This window comes from Lipotes vexillifer, unplaced genomic scaffold, assembly GCF_000442215.2.
Source record: "Lipotes vexillifer unplaced genomic scaffold, Lipotes_vexillifer_v1.1 scaffold500, whole genome shotgun sequence".
NCBI lineage: Eukaryota > Metazoa > Chordata > Mammalia > Artiodactyla > Lipotidae > Lipotes > Lipotes vexillifer.
The window spans coordinates 97462-119187 of NW_006778765.1; the positions used below are offsets into that span (position 1 = coordinate 97462).

At 57.9% G+C, this 21726-nt stretch overlaps 1 protein-coding gene across 3 annotated transcripts in view; it reads right to left on the reverse strand.

Moving 5' to 3' along the window:
* Positions 1-21726, reverse strand: part of CACNA2D2 (calcium voltage-gated channel auxiliary subunit alpha2delta 2) — a 141763-nt gene that overhangs the window by 2403 nt on the left and 117634 nt on the right. For 2 of the 3 annotated variants that reach the window (XM_007451815.1, XM_007451814.1), the window contains exons 5-28: positions 21275-21319; positions 17679-17820; positions 14292-14423; positions 14041-14098; positions 12650-12700; positions 12419-12518; positions 12158-12316; positions 11813-11920; positions 11637-11715; positions 10995-11044; positions 10715-10804; positions 10433-10504; positions 10157-10231; positions 8854-8928; positions 8701-8772; positions 8539-8610; positions 8370-8431; positions 7382-7458; positions 3284-3344; positions 1127-1224; positions 826-916; positions 656-718; positions 416-519; positions 30-128 (exon numbers count right to left, since the gene is read on the reverse strand). In XM_007451815.1, coding sequence (XP_007451877.1) covers positions 30-128; positions 416-519; positions 656-718; positions 826-916; positions 1127-1224; positions 3284-3344; positions 7382-7458; positions 8370-8431; positions 8539-8610; positions 8701-8772; positions 8854-8928; positions 10157-10231; positions 10433-10504; positions 10715-10804; positions 10995-11044; positions 11637-11715; positions 11813-11920; positions 12158-12316; positions 12419-12518; positions 12650-12700; positions 14041-14098; positions 14292-14423; positions 17679-17820; positions 21275-21319 — 2035 coding nt within the window. Of the gene's footprint in view, positions 1-29; positions 129-415; positions 520-655; positions 719-825; positions 917-1126; positions 1225-3283; positions 3345-6172; positions 6194-7381; positions 7459-8369; positions 8432-8538; positions 8611-8700; positions 8773-8853; positions 8929-10156; positions 10232-10432; positions 10505-10714; positions 10805-10994; positions 11045-11636; positions 11716-11812; positions 11921-12157; positions 12317-12418; positions 12519-12649; positions 12701-14040; positions 14099-14291; positions 14424-17678; positions 17821-21274; positions 21320-21726 lie in introns of all 3 variants that reach the window. The other variant, XM_007451813.1, reaches the window with a different exon arrangement.

Below are 21726 nucleotides of genomic sequence, written 5' to 3' on the forward strand. Positions count from 1 at the left end.
CTTTCCCTCCCTCCGCCCTGGGTATTCACCTGCTGGCCTCAGTGTGCGTCCACCTAGGCTGAGCTCCACAGCCGTGCTGACGAGGATGCCCACCGTGTCATTCTCCAGCTCCAGCGGCCTTAACCGGGCTGGGGGTGGGTGAGGTGGGGTGGTCAGGAGTAGGGGCTGGCAGCCACATGACCACTCTGTGCTGGGCCCTGTGAGCCCAGGAACCCAAGGCAAGGCTGACCTCAGCCTAAGCACCGGGCACCCAGCATAGCGTTTGGCACAGCCTAGCCCTCTCTTTATCTGCCCCATCTCAGCCAGCCAGCCTCGAATTTGAGAGGGACCTCAAAGAGCAGAGCCTCGCCCTGGCTGAGCAGACAGAGAAGCCTCAGCTTCCCACCTGCTGCTGTGTGCCTGGGAGGACACTCACCATCCTGTTGTGGGGGCTTGAAGACATAGCCATGGTTATCCAGGCTGCGGCGGTAGAAGCTGGCATTGAAGGGCTCAGGGGTCTCTGTCCAGTCCTCAGCTGCCCTGGTCACACAAGAGGTTGGTGGAGGGGTGGCTTGTGGGGGCAGTGGTCTCAGCAGATGCAAGAAGGCCTCTGGGCAGCGGGACAGGCGGGGCCCCAGCAGGGGCAGGGTGTCGGATAGTGGGGCAGGTCACTTACTTGTTGGGGAATACGCGAGTGATGCCACCATCAGTGGCGGCGAACACGGCCAGAAGGCTGTACCTGGGGGCAGCAGGGAGGTGAGGTCACAGACCTACTTTCTGCAGGGCACAGCCAGCGCCTCTGGGCCCACCCCAGCCTCCTGCCCCCACAGGCTGGGTGGTGCCTACGTGTTGAGATCCTGGTCCCGCCACACGCGCTCCACCAGCTGCTGTGTGATGCCCGTGTCCAAGATCAGGTTGTGCAGAAGGAAGTTGTTGCCTGGAACAGGAGGGTTGGGGTGGAGGGAGGATCTTCTTGTGGATCCCTGCCCACTCTCCCCGCTACCCGCAAGGCTCCGAACCTTCCCCATGACCTGGCCCAGGACCTGCCCTTGGTTTGGGCCTGCATATATCCACACCTGCCCAGTCTCTGGGCTGCCCCCTTGCCGTCTGGCACTGCCCAGACCCCGCTGCCCCACAAGTCACTCACACTGCTTGGAATCTGGAGTCACTTTCTCCATGAGCTCAATGAAGTTCTTCAGGAACTCGGTATTGTTGTCTGAGGCATTCAGTTCCTTGCAATACTCTCTGGGGGTGGGGAGGGGCAAGAAGAGTGGGCTTGGGGGGATGCACAGGGCAATAGGGTTGAGGCTTCCCAAAAGGCCTGCCTGGCCATTCGCTGAGAAGCCCAGGCTTCAGGGAGGGGCGTGTGTATTCTTACAGGCTGCAGTGACTATATGCCCAGCAGGTAACCAGGTCTGGACAGGGGCAGAACTGACCTGCTTAAGTGCAAGAAGCAGAGAATGAGGGTCTGCTTCCTCCACCCAAGCAGGTTCTCCCTTCTGGGCATGGCCCTGCAGAGCCTCCCACCTCTCTTGTGTAGCTGGAGCAAGACGGTGCACCTGGGAGGCCCCAGGAAATGCCTCATGGCTGGCTCATCCAACTGTGTGCCGTAGCGTTCCGTGGGCACAGTGGGTGGAGTCCTGACACTGGCTTAGTTGGTCTGAGACCTCATCCTGCTGCTTCCTGGCTGTGTACCTTTGGGCAACTCACTCAAGCTCCCTGAGCCTTAGTGTTTTTCATCATACCACAGAGGGTGTCACCAAGTCGGTGGGAACACGTGGCTCCTTGGATTGGCTGTTCCCTCTGCCCAGAGTGCTCTTCCCCCAGAGATGGACAGGCCAAATCCCTCACCTCCTCAAGGTCCTCTCTGGGCTCAGAATGTGGGTCCAGAGAACGTAGGGGCTGAAGGGAGCAGGGAGATCTGCTTGGGGTTCTGCTCCCCAGGATGTCTTGGCAAGCAGTCCTTCTACCCTGGTACATGGAGCTATCTTTCCTGCCTAATCCCTCATCCATACCCCTGCCACCAGGGACCTCCTCACTGGCCTGCATGGCAGCAACTTTGTGGGAAATTTTTAAATGCTCTTCTTCCCGAGGCTGTGCTAGGGCCCAAAGCTTGGTGAGGGCACCTGGGACTGAATCTCAGTCCCCACTTGCTCCCAGGGCCTTTGTGCAGTACACAGCCTGCACTTCTGTATGGGGGAGAACACACCTGATACACTTAGAGTGACACCCATACAGCTGAACTTGGGATACAAATCACTTGCAATCCCTCCCCCTCACATAGTATGTACATTTACACTCACCCAACACATATTTATTGAGCTCTCCTGTGCCAAAGATACAGAGGTGACAAAAACAAACATGGTCCCTGCTCTCAGAGCTCCCTCAGGGTCCTGTGGGCCACACAGGCCTTTCCATACATTCCCACAGTCACCAATGCACACGGCCACCCCACATTTACACTTGGACTCTTACAAATGTACATGATGACTCACAAACACACATCTACAGAGAGTCACAGCGAACTTTGTGGGTGCATGCACGCACGTGCACACACATGGAGGTTAGGAGTGTCCAGAGCCCCCGTGTGGTACCTGAGAGTGCCCATGGATCTCTGTCAGTTGCACCCACCTGCCCTCATGCAAAGCCCAGGCCACAGGGGAGGGCTTCACCACCCGGGGGCCTGCTGGCCTCCTCAGATGTGGGCCAACAGACAGAGGGTGCACGCCAAGGATGGTCCAGCCCCAGGCCTGTGCTGGGCCCTGATCCCTTACTTTCCAGAGAGCTCTTCATAGCCCCCATCTCCTCATCCATCCCTGTACCTTCCCCCAGTCCTCAGTGAGCCACCACACCTGGGTGGGGCACTGCCCACAGGGGCTCTGGCTGGCTCGGTCACCACACCCACACAAACACTGAATGACACAGGACAAGGACAGGTGCGGGGTGGGGGTGGGGTGGGGAGGGCGCCACAAACCAGAGCAGCAGCTGCCCAGTGAGGGGTGTGCTGCGGACAGCCGGCGCAGGGCAGAAAGGGCTCCTTCCTGGTGGCCTGGGAGGGCAGGGAAGGTCAACAGAGAGTCCAGAGCCCTCCCGTCCGAGGCCTGGTGGGAGCTGAAGCTATGGGCACTGGTGCCTGGTGCGCCTACATGGCCCAGGTATGCACACGGCCACACATACGGGGCTGTGCATGGCAGGGTGACACTGCACAGCACACAGACACACAGCTCCAGGCAGCAGTGCAGGAGGTGGGCCCAGGGAGGTCGGGTTTGGGGAGGACACCTCAGCAAGGCCACACGCAAGCTACCTGGGAGCAATGAAAACATGTCCTTCAGACTCAAAGCTGCTGGGGAGCAGGAACTCAAAATCTGCAACAGAAACGGGGGGTTATCCGGCGGGGGCTGGGGAGGTGGGAGGCCAGGGGTTCAGAGCTGACGGGGCTGGAGGCACAGGGAAGAGGGTGGCTTGAGGGAGGGAGACACCAGCAAAGAGGAAACCCGCCACTTCCACGTTCAAGTTCGAGCCAGAGAGAAGGGGCGGGCGGGGAGGGCCTGTGGAGACTACAGCATCACAGGAGGAGGGCAGTTATAGCCAATATGTTGCCCAGGCCTGGTCCTCTGTTGGCAGTGAGTCCCTTGGCGTGGCTGTATATGCTTCCATACGGCTGTATAGCACATATACACGGACATACACACACACATATATATACACACACTGCTATATATATGCATGGTCTGGGGGAGGCACCAGTCTCGCTCTTATCACATCCATAATGGAAAAAACCGCATGCTGAGCTTCCTTCCTCCAAAGAGACTCTGAGGAATGGAACTGGCTTTTGGCTGCGGATTTTTATCTCTCTTTGCTGTAGCTGTTTGCATTTTGGTAGGTCTTGCTTTTATTCTGTGTCAGGCATCAACATGGCCAAACCGAGGGGGTTCCTCACGGGCACAGACAGTCCAACCAGAGACAGTGTGGGCAGCTGGGGGTGGGCTGCAGTGCATTGTGGGGGTCCAGTGGCCTTCCCTGGGGTAGGAGGCTGGGTGAGGGGAGATCCTCGAATGTTCCCACACTGTGAGAGGAGAGTCTGGGGGCTGGGAGGGCACAGAAGCGCTGCTCAAACATGAACACCCTCTTGGGCTGGGAGCATGAGGGCAGGTTCTGGTCTATCCAGAAGGCCTGTGTCTGGTCTATCCTTCCAAGGACCTGTCTGGGCTCAGAGCAGCAAGGGAGAAGCTGGGAGCTCCAGAGAAGGCATAGGGTGCTGTTGAGGGATCCACTGACTGGGCCTGTACGTGTGTGAGAGTGAGCACATATGTATGAGCGTGTATGTGCATGTGAGAGCACGTGTGTGTATGCATGAGTGTGTAAGCATGTGTGCATGTGTGCAAAGGTCCCTGTGTGGGTCTGTGAGTGAATCTGGGGATGTGGCTACTAGCGCTCCTCTGGGGCCTCTCCCTGCCCAGCTGGGCTGGCCACCTTGCTGGTCTGAGTCTGGGAGGTGTCCCTCTGTTCTCTCACTCTGGGCAATGCACCTCCCTATCCTTTCACCCAGATTCCAACCTCTTTTTTTTTTTTTTTTTTTTTTTTTTGCCACGCGGCATGTGGTATCTTAGTTCCCTGACCAGGGTTCGAACCCACGCCCCCCCCTTGATTGGAAGCCCGGCATCTTAACCACTGGACCGCCAGGGAAGTCCCAGTGCTTTGTTTTTGCAGAAGAGGGGTCTTCCCTGTTCCAAAATACTCCCACAGTGCACTGCAAGATTCTGGGGAGGGGGACTTTGGGTGCCTGGAGGAGCTGGGCAGTCACTGGTTGGACTGTTGCTTTCTGATAGGACTGTGAGGTGGGGTTTGGACACAAGCCAACAGGGAAGGGTTGGGGTGGGGAGGGGAAGAAGAGGAGAAAGAAAAAGAGGTCGGGGGAGAGGAAGGGAGACTATGCTATGGTTGTCATTGTTATCAGGGCCCTGCATTTCTGGGGTCACTGGGAGGGATGTAGGAGGGGGAGACAAGACAACTCAAGCTAGTGGGAGTAGGGCACGTCCTCCACCTCCACCCAGGCCAGTGGGGGCAGCTGGATCCCCTTTGCTGGACTAGGCTGGACAGGGCCACTAGGGCTTCTTAGGGAGGCCCTACTTCCCCATGTGGACCGGGGACAGGACATCTCCCCATGGCTCTCCATGGCCCATCTGCCTCGGTGTTCCGTGGGGGGCCTCTCTGTGCACCAGCGGCAGAGACCCTTGTGTGCTGTCCTCTCTCACCCCTCTTGTTCTTTGCCAGGGCCTGTGAGTTCACTGCCTACCTTTTCCCGAAGTCTCTGGCTTAAGTACCTCTGAGTGCCAGAATATTTTTCTTCACCCCCAGCCTGATACCCTCTAAGCTCCTTTGCTGGCCCTTGGGGCCCAGAAAGATCCCCTTCTGTTCCCAGCCAGGCCCAGGGGCCCTGAGTCTGCCTTTATTTCCCACGGGAGCACCTTCCATACCTGACCACTCTTCCCAGGAGCAGCCAGCACCCCAGGGCAGGGCTGGGCCAGTGGGCTTTTACAAAGTCACCAGGAGTAGCAGTGGTGGCAGGGGACAGGGGTTTCAGCGCCTAGGCCAGCGTTGGGTCTGCCTTGCTCTCCTGGTGGCCTGTCTGCTGCCCTATCCTGCCCCTGGGCCCCAGGGTCAGGGTGTGGGGCTTCCAAAGCCTTCTGTCTCCCCTTGGGAGGGCTGCCAGCTTGTGGAGAGAAACTGGAGAGATCTGAGGAGGGAGAATATCCCCGAGGAAGCCTCACATAAGCCCCTTTGAGGACTGATCTACCCGCTACATCTCAGGCCCCTTGCCCTAGTGGGTGGGAGGTGGTAGAGAGGCATCTAGCCCTGTCCCCACTGTTGAGTTGTCTTGGAGGGACAGAGAAGGTGGGGTGGGGGGCAGAGGCCTGCCCAGAGGGAGCGAGGAGGTTGAGGAGAGGGCCTGAGCTCTCAGAACACGCCGGAGACCACCCTGCAGGCAGGGCCAGGGGAAGGGGCTGCTGGCTCTAATAGAGATTTAGGGATCAGAGGAAAGGCAAGAACTAGAGGAGCCCAGGGGATGCTGGGGGGGAGCCCTGGAGAGCAGGGGTTTGGCTGGTCCTGGGCAGGGAGGGGGGCAAGCAGGGGTGTGAGGGCAGGGGGTGGGGTGGGGAGAGGAGGGTGCACTGGTTCTGAATATACTTGCCCTTCAGTTTGCTGATTGGCCCTGGGACAGTCCACCAAGAGAGAAAGCGAGGAAAACAAAAACAACACAAACACAAAAACAAACGAAAAGGGGGAGGGGAAGGGGAGGGGCACAAACAATATTTTATTCAATGGCTGTTTGAATGAAAATATTGTGTCTCATCATCATACCGAAAGGAAACTTCTTGCAAAAAACGACATGAGAGAGAAAGAGAGAGCGAGAAAACTCAAAGGAGATGAGCCCCAGTCAGCCAGGCAGGTGGGGGGCGCCCGGTGGGGCCGGAGCCCCAGCCTCCCTCCCAGTGACCTCGGGCGGTGGGCAGGCGGGGCCACGGGCTCCAGAGGCCTCTGGGGGAGGCCCAGGGTGAGCAGGACATGCAGGGATGAGCCGCAGGCAGAGGAGCGGGAGAGGGAGGGAAGGAAGGAGGAAGGGCAAGAGACAGGGAGGGTGGGGGAGGCGGGGATGAAGGCCTGAGGAAGGGAGCAAAGGAGGGGAAGGCGTAGGAGAGAAGATGGAGAGAGGAGAGTGTGAGGAGAAGAGGGGGAGAGACTGAGTGGGGAGTGGGAGGGACGGGAAGTGGGAGAGAGCAATGGAGGGAGTGCAGAAGGAAGAGGGAGGGAGATAGAGAAGGTGTGGGTGCAGGGAGGGGAAAGGAGGAGGCAGGAGGGCGAGAGGGAGCGGGAGGGGGGGAGGAAGGGCAAAGGGAGAGCGTAAGGGGGCAGGAAGGCGATGGAGGCAGAAGGTGAGAGAAGAGGTGAGGAGGAAAATAAGGGAGGATGAGCGAGGGGGGACAGAAGAGGGGGCAGGGTGGGGAGAGACCCGGGGGTGGTGCCGCAGCGAGAGAGCGCTGCGCAGGGAGCAGGGGGCAGGAGGGATGAGAGGAAGGGGTGTCTTCCAAGAACTCAGCCCCCAGGCGTGTGTGGGGGAGGCAGGCTAAGGAGGGAAGACACGGAGGAGGAGAAACCAAAAACAGAACCTCAATGGAAACCATGAGAGAATGGTCTGGAACCAAATCTGAGAAAAGGCGAGCATGCAGAGTTCCACAGACTTTCCGATGGCTGGTGCCCCAGCCTGCGGGCGCCTGGGGGGCGGGCAGATTGGGCAGGAGGGGCCGCCTGGCCGCAAGCGGCTGGCTATGCTGCCTGGGGCCAGCCAGGGTGCGGGGCAAAGGCGGGGGTGCAGGGCGCAGGCAGGGGCCGGGCCACTTACACTTGACCTGCAGGATCTGGTCACTGAGGTTGGCTTGGAGGTAGAAGGTGCTGTAGGGCGGGAGCACTAGCCCTAGGCTGGGGAGGAGGGGATGGGAGGAGCACAGGTCACTGCTGGAGAGAGGCGGGCCCCACTGGCACGCTCCTCCCCACAGCTTTGGAGCTGGGTAGAGAGGCCCAGGCTGTGGCATCCCCTCCCCCAACCACCAGGGACACCTCTCCCTGGTTAGCTGTGAGAGATTCAGGGCCTAGGGGCCTGGGCCCTCCACTTCCCGAACTCTCCTGGAGGCCTCAGAACTCTCAGCTCCAAAGCAAATCCCCATCCCACCCCTCGCCCCAGCGGCCTCCCCCAGCACACCACCTGCCCAGCCAGTCTCCTCCAGCTGGCCAGCAGCAGACTCACAGGGGCAGAATACTGTCAGTGAGCTAGGCTGTGGGGATGGGGGTGGGGGTCTTGCTATGACAGAGGGGTCCATAGTCCCCAGAGACTCAGGCCATGTGAGAGCCAGCTAAAAGCAGGGCTGGCACTATCACAGTGAGGGGCAGTCATGGGCTGGTGCTGGAGTGTGAAGGAGACCATCTCTTGGGGCACGCAGAAGACAGTCAGTACACTCTCTGAGGCTGTGACAACTGCTGAGAGCAGGCCGGTGAACGTGCTGAGGATGACATCCTGCATGCACACATCCAGGGATACAATCCAAGGCGGGAGGGATGTAGAGAGGGTGGTGGGGAATGGGGAGGCATCAGATGCACTGTCATGTCTCCACTGTGAGCTCCCAGGAGATGCTGCTTGTTCATGAAGGGCCAGCGAGGGACCCTTGGGACTGAGCACCCAGGAGTGAGAAGTAAGCAGCCCTGGCTGCTGGGGCCCCACTGGGATCGTGGTCACAGCCGCTGAGAACTGGCACATGGGGGTGGGGGAGGGAGGGGCAGCTGGGGGTCTGGGGCTGCGCTGCCCCTCCCTGCCTGCCCAGCCTGGCTCCACTCACCTGTAGTTGGTGCTCCTTATAGGCACCCAGGTGTAGTTCCGCATCACCACGTCTATGTACCTCTGGGAGAAGAAGCTGGGTCAGGTGCTTGGGGTAGCAGGCCGGGGTGGAGTGGTGGGTAGGAGGGTGTCCACCCTGACCTTCTGTCCCCCTTCTGCCACCTTCTCACCTCATCCAAGGACTTGACCAGTGTTCTGATCTGTCTGTGGCCCTTGTTGCCATCGATCATGCTCCGACGGATCTGGAAGGGTCAGAGACGTGAAGGGTGGGGCCCCTACCCTTCTCTGCTCTGGATGCCCGCCCCCCTCCCTCCTCCTCTTCTTCTCCTTACCTCCTCCTTGTTCTCATCCTCCAGCTCTGCATCCAGGAAGTCCAGGGTCACAGGCTCCCGGAAGTTGGTGGTCTAGGGGAGGCAGGGCAGGAAGTCAGGACTCCTTCTCTCACAGGGTTTACCCCCCATCTGCAGGCCACCCATCTGGCTCACCTGGGGCTTGAGGTTGGGGTGCAGCAACACATAGCCATTCAGGTCAATGGCAAACACATAGCCGTTGGCTCCAAGCTGGGGGTATAGATAGGGGTGCTTAGGGCCTGGAGGGTTGGGCAGGGATTTCCTGGGCTCCAGAGCTCTTCCTCATCCTGCCTTCCACGCTGCTGGGGGGTGCCATCTGCCTTCCTGGGTCAGGGACCCCAACATGCCGCTCGGCCCTAAGCCTACCTCTCAAGCCAAGCCCAGCAGGCTGGTGCCCCTCATGCACTAGCCCTGGCCCATGCTGGCCAGCTCTGTGGGACCTTAATGTGATTTGGCCTTCTCAGCCCCTCCCCTGGGTTCTCATGGCGCTATCAGTCAGCGGAACCTCTCCACCTCCACTGGCCCCACAAGGCTGCTGTTGCCCTCCCCTCCCCTCCCCACTACGGCCTCTTCCTGGTCCCCATCTTGGTAGAGCGCAGGGGGACGAGTGTACCCTTGGACTACCTGGGGTGTCCCTTCCAAGTGTAAGGGAAAGAAAAGCAGGACTCTGGAGTCACCCCTTAACTCTCTGGGGCAGTTTTCTCACTGTACATGGAGGCCAAAGACTTGGGGCCTTCATGTGGCTCAGGTTTAAGCATGCTGACACACATCTCCCAACCTTTTCACAACCAAGTCCCAAACTCTCTTTCCATAGGCCCTGGGTCAGCCACACAGATCTGGCCCCTTCCCTGGCTTATGATTCTGTTTTTCACCTTCAGGCCTTTGCCCAGAGAGTTCCCTTTGACTCCAAGGTACGCCTTCACCTCCTTTCTACCCAGGACACTCCTGCCTATGTGACAGACCAGGGGTCGACAAACTAGGGCCCATGGACCACATCTGGCCTGCTGCCGGTTACTGTACTGCTGTGAGCTAAGAATGGTTTTTACATTTTTAAATGATTGAAAAAGAGGGATTTCTATTTCATGACTTGTGAAAATTATTTGAAATCCAAATTTTAGTATCTACAAACAAAATTGTATTGGAACATAGCCATGCCCATTTATGTATGTTTTGTCTGTGGCTGTTTCCTCAATGCAGCAGAATTGAGTATAAGTATGAGTATTTAGGCTGGCAGAGACTAAAATATTTATAATCTGGCCCTTTACAGAAGTTTGCTGATCCCAGTTCTAGGCCCAAGATCACCTCCTCTGGAAGCCTTCCCTGACCGCCTGAACTCGGAGAACTCCACAGAGGTGTGGGAATCCCCATCAGCCTCTGCTGAGCCTGGCTTGTGTCCACAGGAGAGGCAGAACAGGGAGATGGGCAGGTAGACACTCACCGTGTAGTTGGGAGTCAGCCTCTTGATGTCATTCAGAGCCACGTCAATGCCCATCACGCCCAGGATCAGCTGGTTCTGGGAGCAGAAGCACAGGGTCTGCAACAGGCTCAATTCCATGGGGGGAGCCACCGTGCCCAACTGCCCATGCCCATGGCCTCAAGCTGCTGCCCCTGTCCAGTTTAGAGGCCTGCCTATCCGCGCTCCATCCCAGACCTGTTTTGGGCATGCCCAGCTTTCCCCAGGCATGACTAGCCCTTCCCCAGTGGGGAACCTCACCTTCTTTTCCCCAGGGCCATCCTGCGTCAGGTTGAAGACAGGAAGGGTCCCTGTCACCACCAACCCCAGCCCCTGAAGGGAGAGGAAGAGGATGGGTCAGACTCCTGTGGCCAGCCATGCCCCCATCCTGAGTGTTCAGAGCAGGGGTGTGGGGACAGGCCACCTCTCTTTCTCCTCTGTTTGGTTTACCACCATAAGGGGGCCCTCATGGGACCTGACCCTGTGGGCACATCCTGGGGGGAAGGTCACCGGCCCCACCTCTTCCTTGCCCCGAGGCCTTACCAGTGCATCCTCGTACACGTTGGTCCATTGAACCTGCTTGGCCTCCTTGCCCGCCAGCACCATGGGCCTGCCCAATACATCTAGATATTCCTGGGGAGGTGGTGGGGTCAGGGGTGGGGGGGTCATGAGTCTGCCCCTCCCACTGTATCTTCCCTGTCCTGCCTCCCCATGTGTCAATTAGCCACCAGGGGGCGCTCTCATCACACAGCAGCCCATGGTTCCCACGACCCCGCGAAGCAAAGACAAGGGGCTGGGAGGAGGGGCGCCCCCACAGTCTCACCTGCGTGTTGATGCGAATGGCACCGATGGACGGGATCTCAAAATAGTAACCTGTGAGGAAAGGGGAGGCAGAGGTGGGCCTGGGTGCTGCTTGGGATCCATGGCACAGGAGGCCCTGTACCCTGGGGTGTGTCTGCAGTCCTGACTGGTCTCTTAGGTTCCCTTTCTTTTTGGTGTTATTTCCTCTGAACTCATGTCCCTTTAGTGCTCCCTGCCATTACCCTGTGAATGGGACCAATGACATGGAAGGGGCTGTGAGTGTAGGGGTGTAAGGAAGCAGAACTGGGATGAAAGGAGGAGCTTGAGGCCTAAAGTCCCTCATTCTAGGATGGCAGTGACATTCAGAGTCCCCCTGGAGGCCAGGCCCAATTGCATGGAGAGTCAGATTGACCAGAAAACAGATGCAGGAGCAGACAAGCTAGGGACAGATGAACAATGGACAGTCAGATAGGTGGAAAGAGGCTGAGTCAGATGGACAAGTTAGCCACATAAAGAGATGACCAGTCACATATACAGAAAGACAGACACTGGATGAACAAGCAGCTGGAAAGCTGGACATATGAAGGACACGTGGACAACCAACCCAATGGATTGGCAGAACACGGCAGGCAGGCCCTGTGGCAGTGACACCCGGACAAGGTACCTTTGTTGGTGCAGGCCATCCACTGCAGGGGTGTGACATCGTAGTTGTGCTGCCCCACGGAGAAAGTAAACACGCGCACCTGTTTGGGGCTTGAGGTTACTGCCGTGGCCACCAGAGGACAGCCCTCCCCGGTACCAGGCCAGGTCAGGGCAGCCCCCACCTGGGCTGAGCCTCACCGTTCGGTTGGGCCAATTGTACTTCTCAAAGACGTCCTGTACGCGGTCCTCACCGCCGTCCGTGAACATCATGATCATCTTATTGCAGTTGGCACGAGTGATGTTGGACTGGGCAGGAGTAGGTGTGGGGTCAGGCAGCTTTCAGCCCCTCCCTGGTCCACAGGTGGGTCTCCTTCCCCAGAATGGGCCTGGCCCTCTGGCTCCCCTACCCCACAGTAGACAGTGCTATCTGCCCAGCCTGCCTGTTGGGTGCTAACAAGGCCATCTGTCTTGATTTCCCTGGTGTCACCAAGCCTGGGCCCTTGCCTGTCCCTGGCCACCCGTTCGCCCACCCAGGGGGCTCACATTCTGCAGCTGATCGAAGGCATACTCAAAGCCGGCCTTGTAGCCTGTGGTGCCCTTGGCCACCATGCCCTGCACAGCTTCCTTGAACACCTTCTTGTTACGCACGTTGGCCTGAACCAGGTGTGTGAAGCATGACACAGGCTGTGCCTTTTCGTTGAACTGCAGGGACAGTGAGAGTGGTGAGTAGCCTCAGGCTGGCCTGGGCAGGCAGGGGTTGCATGGGGCAGGAGGGAGTGCCCGCCTACTGCCCTTGCCACTCACGGAGGCAACGTTCACATAGTCATCATCGGAGAGTGTGTCCAGCATCTCACAGACAGATGTCTTCATCAGCTTCAGGGTCAACCCACTCACGCTGCCACTCCTGGGGGGTGGGTCACGGAGGCACCTGGTCGGCCTCAGGTGTTCTCCTGCTGCTCCCCCATGATGTTCCCCAGCAGCAGATTCTAGTCCCTAGCCCCACCCCCACCCCACCCGCCAGCATCGCTCACTCACACATCCACGATGATGACCATGTCCTTGGGCGACGAGGCCCCCTGGATATACCTGCCCAGGAGAAGCCTCAGTTAGGGCCAGCCTCACTGAGACCTTGTGGGTTCTTCCTTCCTTCACCCACATACTGATTCAACATGTTTTTTTTTTTTTTTATTTTTTTTTTTTTTTAAACAGAAATGGGGGGACTTCTCTGGAGATCCAATGATTAAGACTTTGCCTTCCAGTGTAGGGGGTGCAGATTCGATCCCTGGTTGGGTAGCTGAGATTCCACATGTCTTGCGGCCAAAAACCAAAAAAACCCCATAAAACAGAAGCAATATTGTAACAAATTCAATAAAGACTTTAAAAATGGTCCTAAAAACCCATGATTTTTGCTTTTGTTTGTTTGTTTGTTCTAGTCCAGAGCATCACAAGGTGACGATCCTGAGCAACATGAAGCCTCAAGGAAGAATAAGAAAAAGAAAGAAAAGTCTAAATCAAAATATGAAGTCCTGACAGTTCAAGAGCCACCAAGGATTGAAGTATATTTACATTTATTACTCACCTTGTTTGATATAATAAATGGGTCTTCCTCACGCGGGCCTCTCACTGCTGTGGCCTCTCCCGTTGCGGAGCACAGGCTCCGGACATGCAGGCCCAGCAGCCATGGCTCATGGGCCCAGCCGCTCCGCGGCATGTGGGATCTTCCCGGACCAGGGCACGAACCCGTGCCCCCTGCGTCGGCAGGCAGACTCTCAACCACTGCACCATCAGGGAAGCCCAATTCAACATGTTTCTATTGAGCATCCACGGCATGGGTCAGACAGGGTTCTAGGCCCTGAGGACACCGCATTTAATAAAGCAGACAGTCCTTGCCCATGGCATGAGTGACCTGGTCCCCCAATACCGTGAACAACCCCAAGGAGGGGTGAGCAGGTGATCCAGAGAGGCTAGGAGGCCTGTTCCATGGGCTCAGTGGCTTGTCATTTCCCCTGGCCCAGGCTGAGGTGCCAAGGGCAGAGTCATAGCTGTGTACGGGATTGAACAGGTGGCAGAGGAGGAGGCCAGGGAGTACTGCAGGAGAGGCAGACCAGAGGGTAGGGGTGTCTAGGGCTCAGATGGGTACAGCAGGGGCTGGCCAAACCCACAGAGGATACATCCACCCTCGGGAACCCCCACTAGCCCAATCCCTCAGTCCCGAGGGGGTGGAGTGCCGGGCAGCGGACGGGGGGCAGAGGCAGCTGGGAGGCCTGCCTGGGTGATGGGATCCATTTTCCAGTGGCAACGATGTGTGAAATGAAAATTGGATAGAGCTGGCTGCGCCCTGCTTGGAGGCCTGGTTATCGGGATGGAGGGGAGCAGGCGGGAGAGCTGAGGGGGTGTCCCTGCCCAGCCCCTCTTTGCTTGCTCACCAGGGTCTCCTTCGGACATCGTACAGGTCGATTTTCTTGGGGGCTCGCCATGGGGTGGCTGTGGGAGGAGAGGAGGTGACTGGGGACAGGCAGGGAAGGGCCTGGGGCTGGTAGCAGGCCTTGCAGCAGTGGCCAGGCCACCCCGCAACCAGCAAGGTGACCGTCCCGCCCCACGCACCGCAGGATGAGGGGGCCGGGAGATGGAGGAGGGTGGGGTGCTGAGTGGACTGGGGAGATGGGCTAGTGCTCACCTGGATAGTAGCGAGTGACTCCCGTGGCACTACCGAAGACCTGCCACAGGAGTGTGGGGTCCTGCCTGCGGTTCTCAATGAATACATTCTCCAGGGCCTCCGTCCAATTGAGCTCATTGAGGATGACGGTGGCTAGGAGGGAAGCAGGGGGCTGGGGTGGAAAGCGCTTCGGCTGTTCCCGCGCTGAAGCTCATCACAGCGACACCCATGCATGTGCCTCTCACTTAGAAAGCCTCACCTGCTCTCTGCCTACCCAGGTCTCCCTCACTTCCCAGGGCTCAGCTGGGGCTGCACCAGCTCCTCCAGGAAGACATCCTTGTTCTCATCCCAAGAAACATCTCAGCCTGCCCTTCGGCCAGGCTCCACATGGTCAGGCAGGGCAGCTGTGGCCTGTGGCCCCTGTGGAGGGGCCACCCAGGTGGCACGGAGCTATGAGCTGGGATGCCCATCCAGCCTGCTGCCTGGAGCTTGCGGCTGGTCCCCTGGGAGCTCACCCACTCAGCATGCACTCCGGGCTGCAGCCACAAGAAAGCAATTAAGGGCTCGATGATGGTGCTGGAATTATTCAGCTATTAAGGTACCTGATAAGCTGGAAGCCACTCAGCTCCATGATTAATCAACTGGGGCCAGGAGCAGGCAGGGGTGGGGGTGGGGGCTCTCGGAGGGACACGGGCTGTGCAATGATCCTGCTGCAACACTGGCACGTGCACTTCCACACACACACACACACACACACACACACACACAGCCTGCGCTTGTATACTGCATGCGGGTATACAACAGGTGTACCTACATCTAACCTCTATGTTTCCAGCCGGATGTGTCATGCCCTCACCCCCAAACCTACCTGCCCAGCAGCCTCAACTGCTGCCATGGGCACAGGGTCACACATGCTCATACCTACACAACACTCTGCCCTTACAGGAGGACACCAATGGGTCCTGATTTCACAACCCCCCACCACAAGTTACCCCCCCCCCACCTCCCTCAACCTCTGTGGCTGCACAGGTATGACGCCCTGGCCAGACCTAGCCCCCCACACACAGAGCAAGGCTTCTCTCAGATGGATGGACTCCAAACATCCGGCAACCCGGGCAGAGACTTGGGATGGCTTAAGCAGTACGCAGCCCCCCAACTCAGGACAGCCCTAAACCTGCCCAATGTGTGTGTGTGGCACATGTTCTCACATGTGCAGTGTACCTGTCTCTGCGTGTGGGACACTCAGAAAAAACAGCAGGAGTTGGATACCTGCTACTGCCAGGCCTCTGTATTGCACCCCCTCCCCTGGGGGCTACTTCTTCCTCCAACTTCTCCCACCTCCTTTCTTTCTGGGTGGAGCCCTGATGCCATCACCTCTCCCCGAAGATCCACTCCCCAAATGGGAGCCAGAGCATGTCTTCCAAAGGCTCTGCTCTTCTTTTCAGAGAAGAAACCCTTAGAACAAATGAAGAGCTGTGATTTATTTTTTACTTTATTTTATTTTTTGGCTGCGCCGCCTGGCATGCAGGAGCTTAATTCCCCGACCAGGGATCGAACCCGTGCCCACTGTGGTGGAAGCGCAGAGCCCTAACCACTGGACCGCCAGGGAATTCCCAGAGCTGTGATTTAAAGATACAAATGCTCCAGGCTCGGCCAACAGCCTAGAGGGTGACAATATATTCTGGGGCATTCTTCCCTCTGCTCTCTCTCTCCAGACTGGGGGGGCCTCTGCTGTCTTGTCTGCTGCTCCTCCCCCTCTGCTCTTACTCCCTTCTCTCTGGCCCTGCAGCTTCCCTTAACTGACCATAATGTGAAAACAAAACACATTTCTAGCATTGACTGTGCCTATTGAACAGTATGTTATCGTCCTGTTCCTAATTTAGAAACTTAGTGAGTTGTACAATTTCTATTTTTCTCTTTAAGGAAAAAATAAAGTCAGGCTCTCAAACGTTTCACACAGTACTGTCTGCCCTGGGAGAGTCTGCCTGGCAGTTCCCACTCCTCACTGGACCTCAGTTTCCCCATCTGCACATGAGAGGCTTAGAGCAGACAGACCATTCTGCGAGCCCCTCTAGCTGCTGCTGGCAGAGGGGTGTCCCTGACTCAGGTCAAGCGCCGAGAGGAGACCTGGCTGGGCTGTCCCTTCAGGTAGCCATGACCACATGCACGCTCACGCATACACTGTGAGACACACTTGTGCACACACTACAGCCCCCCACCTGGAAAGGGCATGCTGCTCAGCCCTGTGACCACACACACACATTCACGTGCCCACACCATCAGATCACACTGAGCTTGGAAATGGGGACCATGCCCCCCTCAGGCAGGCGATTACAGATTTAATTAAAAGTGACACAGTAAATAAAAAACATATAAAATGTAATTTGTGTGGGTAGCGAGGGGTGACTGGGGAGGGCGGTGTGGCTCCTGTTTTAATTAGCGTGCCTGCCTGTGATAGTGCCCCTCTACTGGCTCGGGCAGGTGGCCTGTGGGTGGCCGTTGTAGGGTGTGGGGGGCATCCACCCTCACTCCTGCCTGAGGCTGCCCAGAAGGCCTGGCTGACCCTAAAGGTGGAGGGGCCTCCCTGAGAACCCTGGAGGATTCCCTGCTTTCTGAAGACCACGCAGAAGTTCTGGGACCTTTGCTTCAAGAACCTCCACCCAGTGGGCCCCTTGGATTCTGAGGCTACCCTGTAGGTGCCCATAGAATTGTGTCAGAACCAAGAGACTCCGGGGCCTTAAATCCTGCAGCTAGAGTTCCCCATTCAGTGTTTGACTCTTGGCCTCTTCTCCCTACACCTCCCAAATTCTTCAGGAAGTTCATCCTCATGTCTGACTCAAATCCTTCTAGCTGTAGGGACCTGGTTTCCCCATTGTGCAAAGCTATACTGTCCCTGGAGCTTGGCATCTCAACCACCCTCTACTCAATCCCCCTGACCTCCATCTCCACCTCCCCCTGCTCACCAGGGAGAAGGAGGGAGGTGTTACAGGGTTGGTGTCTGTGAATGAGAAGTTGCTCCCTGTCCTGTGCCAATCTGACGTGGTAGGTCCTCAACCCTTCCTGCATGGGGCCAGGGAATGGGAGAGGGTAGGGAGGAGCTGCTCTGGGGACAGGTGGGGACTTGGCCCAGCACGTGGGGCAAGAGTTGTGTGCATGCATTTGTGTGAGCCCGTGCATGCATAGGGGTGAGAGGCTCGGTGTTTTGTGTCTTGCTGAGAGTTAGCGTGAGGCTGTGCCTGAGAGTGGCTTGATGCCTGCATGTGGGCGGGTCTGAGAGGTGAGCATGTGTGACCTTGGGTGTAGGGGGCTGAAGGTGGATGGGCACCTGGGACCTGGCAGCGCCCAGGCAGTGGGCCTTGCCCCCATGGTGGGTGGGGAGGGCTGCTCCCGATCACTCTGCACACTCACAGCCTTTGTAGATGTCCGTGGGGATCTGCACAGCCGTGTATGAATAGTTGACCTTGTTCTTGAAGTTTGAGTCCTCAACGAAGTCCAGTCGTAGGGTGCTGGCCTTGGACCCCCTTTCCACATCCTCACTCTCAGGGTCGTCCTGTGGAAGGAGACCCCCCAACCATGGCAGTGTCAGGGCTGGGAAATGGTGGAGTGGGGTTGGATAGAACTGCAGGCAGGGGGGCCAGAATCTAGGAGATAGGGGCATCTCAGAATCAGACTACTGCAGAGACAGAGAGATGGGGAGACACAGGGACAGAGAGACATGGGGTATGGACTCCTTGCCTGGAAGGCCCGTGACACCCACCTGCCCCACCCACCATCCCCACATTTGCTAAACCCAAATTCCAGAGCCAAGACCAAACCAAGCCCTTCCTCACATCCTCGAAAACCAATTATCAGCGAAGGAGGCAAATCTTGGAGCTAGAGAGGAGTGGGCTGCAGACACCCTGCTCATAAGGACTTGCTCTGTGTAATCACAAGGCGGCCTCAGCACCCCGTCACAGGAGGTTTGCAACGTACACCCCACAACTTGGTCCCACTTATCCCCTGCATGGAGTTCCTTTGGCACCAAGGAGAGGGCCCTAGCCCCGTCTGGGGGAGGGGCACCACCCCCTGCAGCAGGGTGGCTCTAGGGGATGAGCTGGAGAGTGGGGAGTCCGTGGGAGAGCTGGGCTCGGGTCGGGGCTAGCACTGAGACCTGGTAACATCCAGAAGGAGGGTCTGTGGTGCCTGCTAGCAGAAGGACTATAAAGGCCCCCGCTGACTTTCTAAAATGAGTTGCAGCCATCTGACAGGTGCCAATTACAGCATCTCTCAGCCAGGCAGGCTGGGCATGCGCCGTGCGCCCCTGCCCACCACCACAGGCTGGCAGGAGTGGGCCTGCGACTATAGTGTTGATGCCGCAGCCGAGGTGGGGGGTGGGCAGGCATGGGTGCAGGTGTGCAAGGGGGAAGGGAAGATGGAGGTAGAGAGTGAAGGGGAAGATGAAGAAAAGCCGGATGGGGAGGCAAGGAGAGATGGAGAGCCAGGTGGGGTAGGCGCAGAGCTGGGGGTCTTTGTGCCCTGGGAGGTGGGAGTATAAGCAGCTGAACCAGCCACATGTTCCCTCAACGACCCTGTGACCACCTTCAGCACCAGGCTCAGCTCATTTCCTCTCCCCAGTGGATCTAACGTGACGGCCAACCCCACTGCTCACTGGGTCCTGGTCACACCCCTCGTGCTCCTGCTGCCAGGCTCTGTCTGGGGAAAGGGTGATGGTGCCTCCCCACTCAGCCAGCTGTGCTCTCCCCACCCAGGGAGTGCTCTGGGTGCACCCTCAGGCCTGGGGAATGAATTACTGCCTGGATGGTGGGTGCAGCTGGCTGGAGGGCCTGCAGCAAACACCCTTTTCATCTATCTCTTCAAGACTGGATTTTGTAACAGCAAAATCCAAGCCATCTACTGCCCTGCCATTGCCCCTCACCCAGTGTGCCACCCCTCTGTCCAGCTCGGCACACCCTAGGAGGACCCTCAGGAGCTCCTGGATGCTGGGTAAAGCTGGGGCAGGCAGCTGCTGAGCATGGAGGCCAGAGCAGGGAGCCGGCCGCCTCTGAGGTGTGAGCCACTCACGTTCTGCTGGGAGGAGGGGAAAGTGCGGGAGAAGAAAGCCCCCGAAATGTCAGTGGCAGATGAAGGGCGCTGGAAAATTTAATCTCCCAACTTTCCCAACTAATGTGACATTTGGATTCTGTTCTGATAAGCTATCAGCTGGCGAACTTTTTCCTTCCTTCTTTCCCTCCCTACCCCCCACCTTCTGGCTGGTAATTTAAAAGTAAATGGTCTAGAAAGATCTCTAACTGTACCTCTGGCAAAGATTAAAAAAACAAAACAACGTAACAGGCAGGAGAGTTGGGGAATGTGTGCGTGCTGATATTTATACCGGGGCTGGGAGGGCTGGGATTTTGGCCTAACTGACCCTGGCCCAGCCCCACCCGGGGTGAATCTCCCTCCCTGTGCTGTCCCTAGCCCCCCAGCAGATGTCCAAGGGGCTGGGGGCAGGGAGTCAGTGATTTAGAGCCAGGGGTTGGGGGCTGCTGGGAGCAGGGAGTCTAGGGAGGGGGCCGGGCACCAGACTGGCCAAGGAGACCCCTCAGTGTCACCCCGACGCCCAGGGGCTTTGTAGCCCAGGGGCTTTGTACGGTGGGCAACTGCAGTCTCCTGGTTTATATTTAATGCACTGATTGCTAAAATTACAGCCCGCTGCTGAGGGGGGTAAGGAATTAGATTCAGGGTCTAATTAAAGGTTTGTTCTTCATTTGAATTTCAGATTCCAGCTTTAATTTTAGCAACTTCTCTGGGAGCCACGGAGGCTCAGCCAAGGGGGAAGCACACCTGCTTTAGCCCACCCACCCCTCCTTCTCTGCGGCCCTGCCTGCCTGCCCTCCTGAAGGCTCACCAAGGCCAGCCTGGTACCACAGACCCTCTGCAGGAATCCCTTCCTGCCTGCCCACCTCTTGGTGCCACTGGATACCTCCTGCTCGCCCCAGGCAACCCCCCAGGCCAGTAGGCCCAGGAGTGGGAGTCTAGCTGTTGGGTCTTTTGCACCAGCCAACACAGGTGGGGCCCCAGAGACTGAGTTGTGACACCTCTGTTTGCAGAGGAAATAACCAGGTTCAACTACTTTTGCCTCAAAAGCAGGCAGATGAATTTGGGCCTTGACAGGTTCACCAAAACAGCCTGTTCCATGTGCCCTGCACCCTCAGACACTCTTGTCTCCTCTGTAGACCCCCTCACACCCCAAATGGTCACACTTTCATGTGAGTCCTCTGGTGACGGGGACCTCTCTCTGTCACAGGGCCACCCAAGCAGACGTGAACCAGTCAGTGAGGCAGAAGAGCAGTGTAGCTCTGGGTTCTCCGGTCAGTCCCAGCACCACCACTTCCGGGGTGGTGACCCCTGATGAGTCAGAGCCCTCTCCTTCATCTGAAGAACAGGCACAGGGACTGGGCTGCCTCTACAGCTGGGGTGAGACTGACTTAGCCCAGGGCCAACACTGATCGTGGGGCCAGGCTGTGGGGTGGTCAGTACGAGGAAGCCACTTTCCCCTCACCACAGGGAAGGGTACCTGCACTCACCTGAAATACACCTGCATCCAGGCCCCGCCTGCCTACCTCCAGGAAGCCCTCCCCACCTGCTCCCTCTCTCCCCTACTCTCGCAGCACTCAGCATCCCTCTGTCCTCCCGATGCTGGTACCTGAACTGACCTAGGGGAGGAGGTCCAAGAGCCTCACCACTCTGCCCAGGGATGGGGCTGGGCCCGCCCCACACTGTACAGTGAAGCTGTGCCCCTTGGTGCCACAGAGACACAGCCCTGGAGGGGTCAGGGCCTCTAGGGAATTGTGGGAGGTGTAGGGCGGGGACCTGTGCAGACACAACTCTGCAAGGCCAAGCTCTGAATGCTGAAGAGTGCTGAGTCCTAACACTCATTTTACAGCTGAGGCCATGAGGTCCCAGAGAGGGGTGTGTGGCTCTGGCAGCTCCCCATCCCTGCCAGCATGGGTGGGGGCACTTACCAGCTCAGCGTCGGCCTTGGCGTCATAGTACACTATGTCTTCCTCCTGGTGGGGAAGAGATGCCTCATCACTCATGGTCTCCTGAGGTGCGGCCAGGACCCCCAGCTCTAAGGCCTGGAATGGCCCCCTCAGATTCCTCTGGGGCAGAGACCGCCCCCTTACCCATCCAGAGCTGCCATCCAGGGAGGGCTGGATGAGTCAGGCTGGATGCCCCACCCACACCCCAGCCAGACCGTCCTCAGGAGCTCTCACAGGCACCAGGAGGATGTGGTACCCCAGGTCGGTACCCCTGGGGCTCCCTGACTCTAGGATCAGGGTCTCTGCACTGCAGCCCTGCTGGGAGGTAGGGTTAGAGCCAGCCTATCTGCAGAGACTCTGGCTGAGGCAGTACCAAGGGAGAATTGAGGAAGATGGAAAAATAGAGCCGAGTCTGGGAAAGAGGGAAATAATGA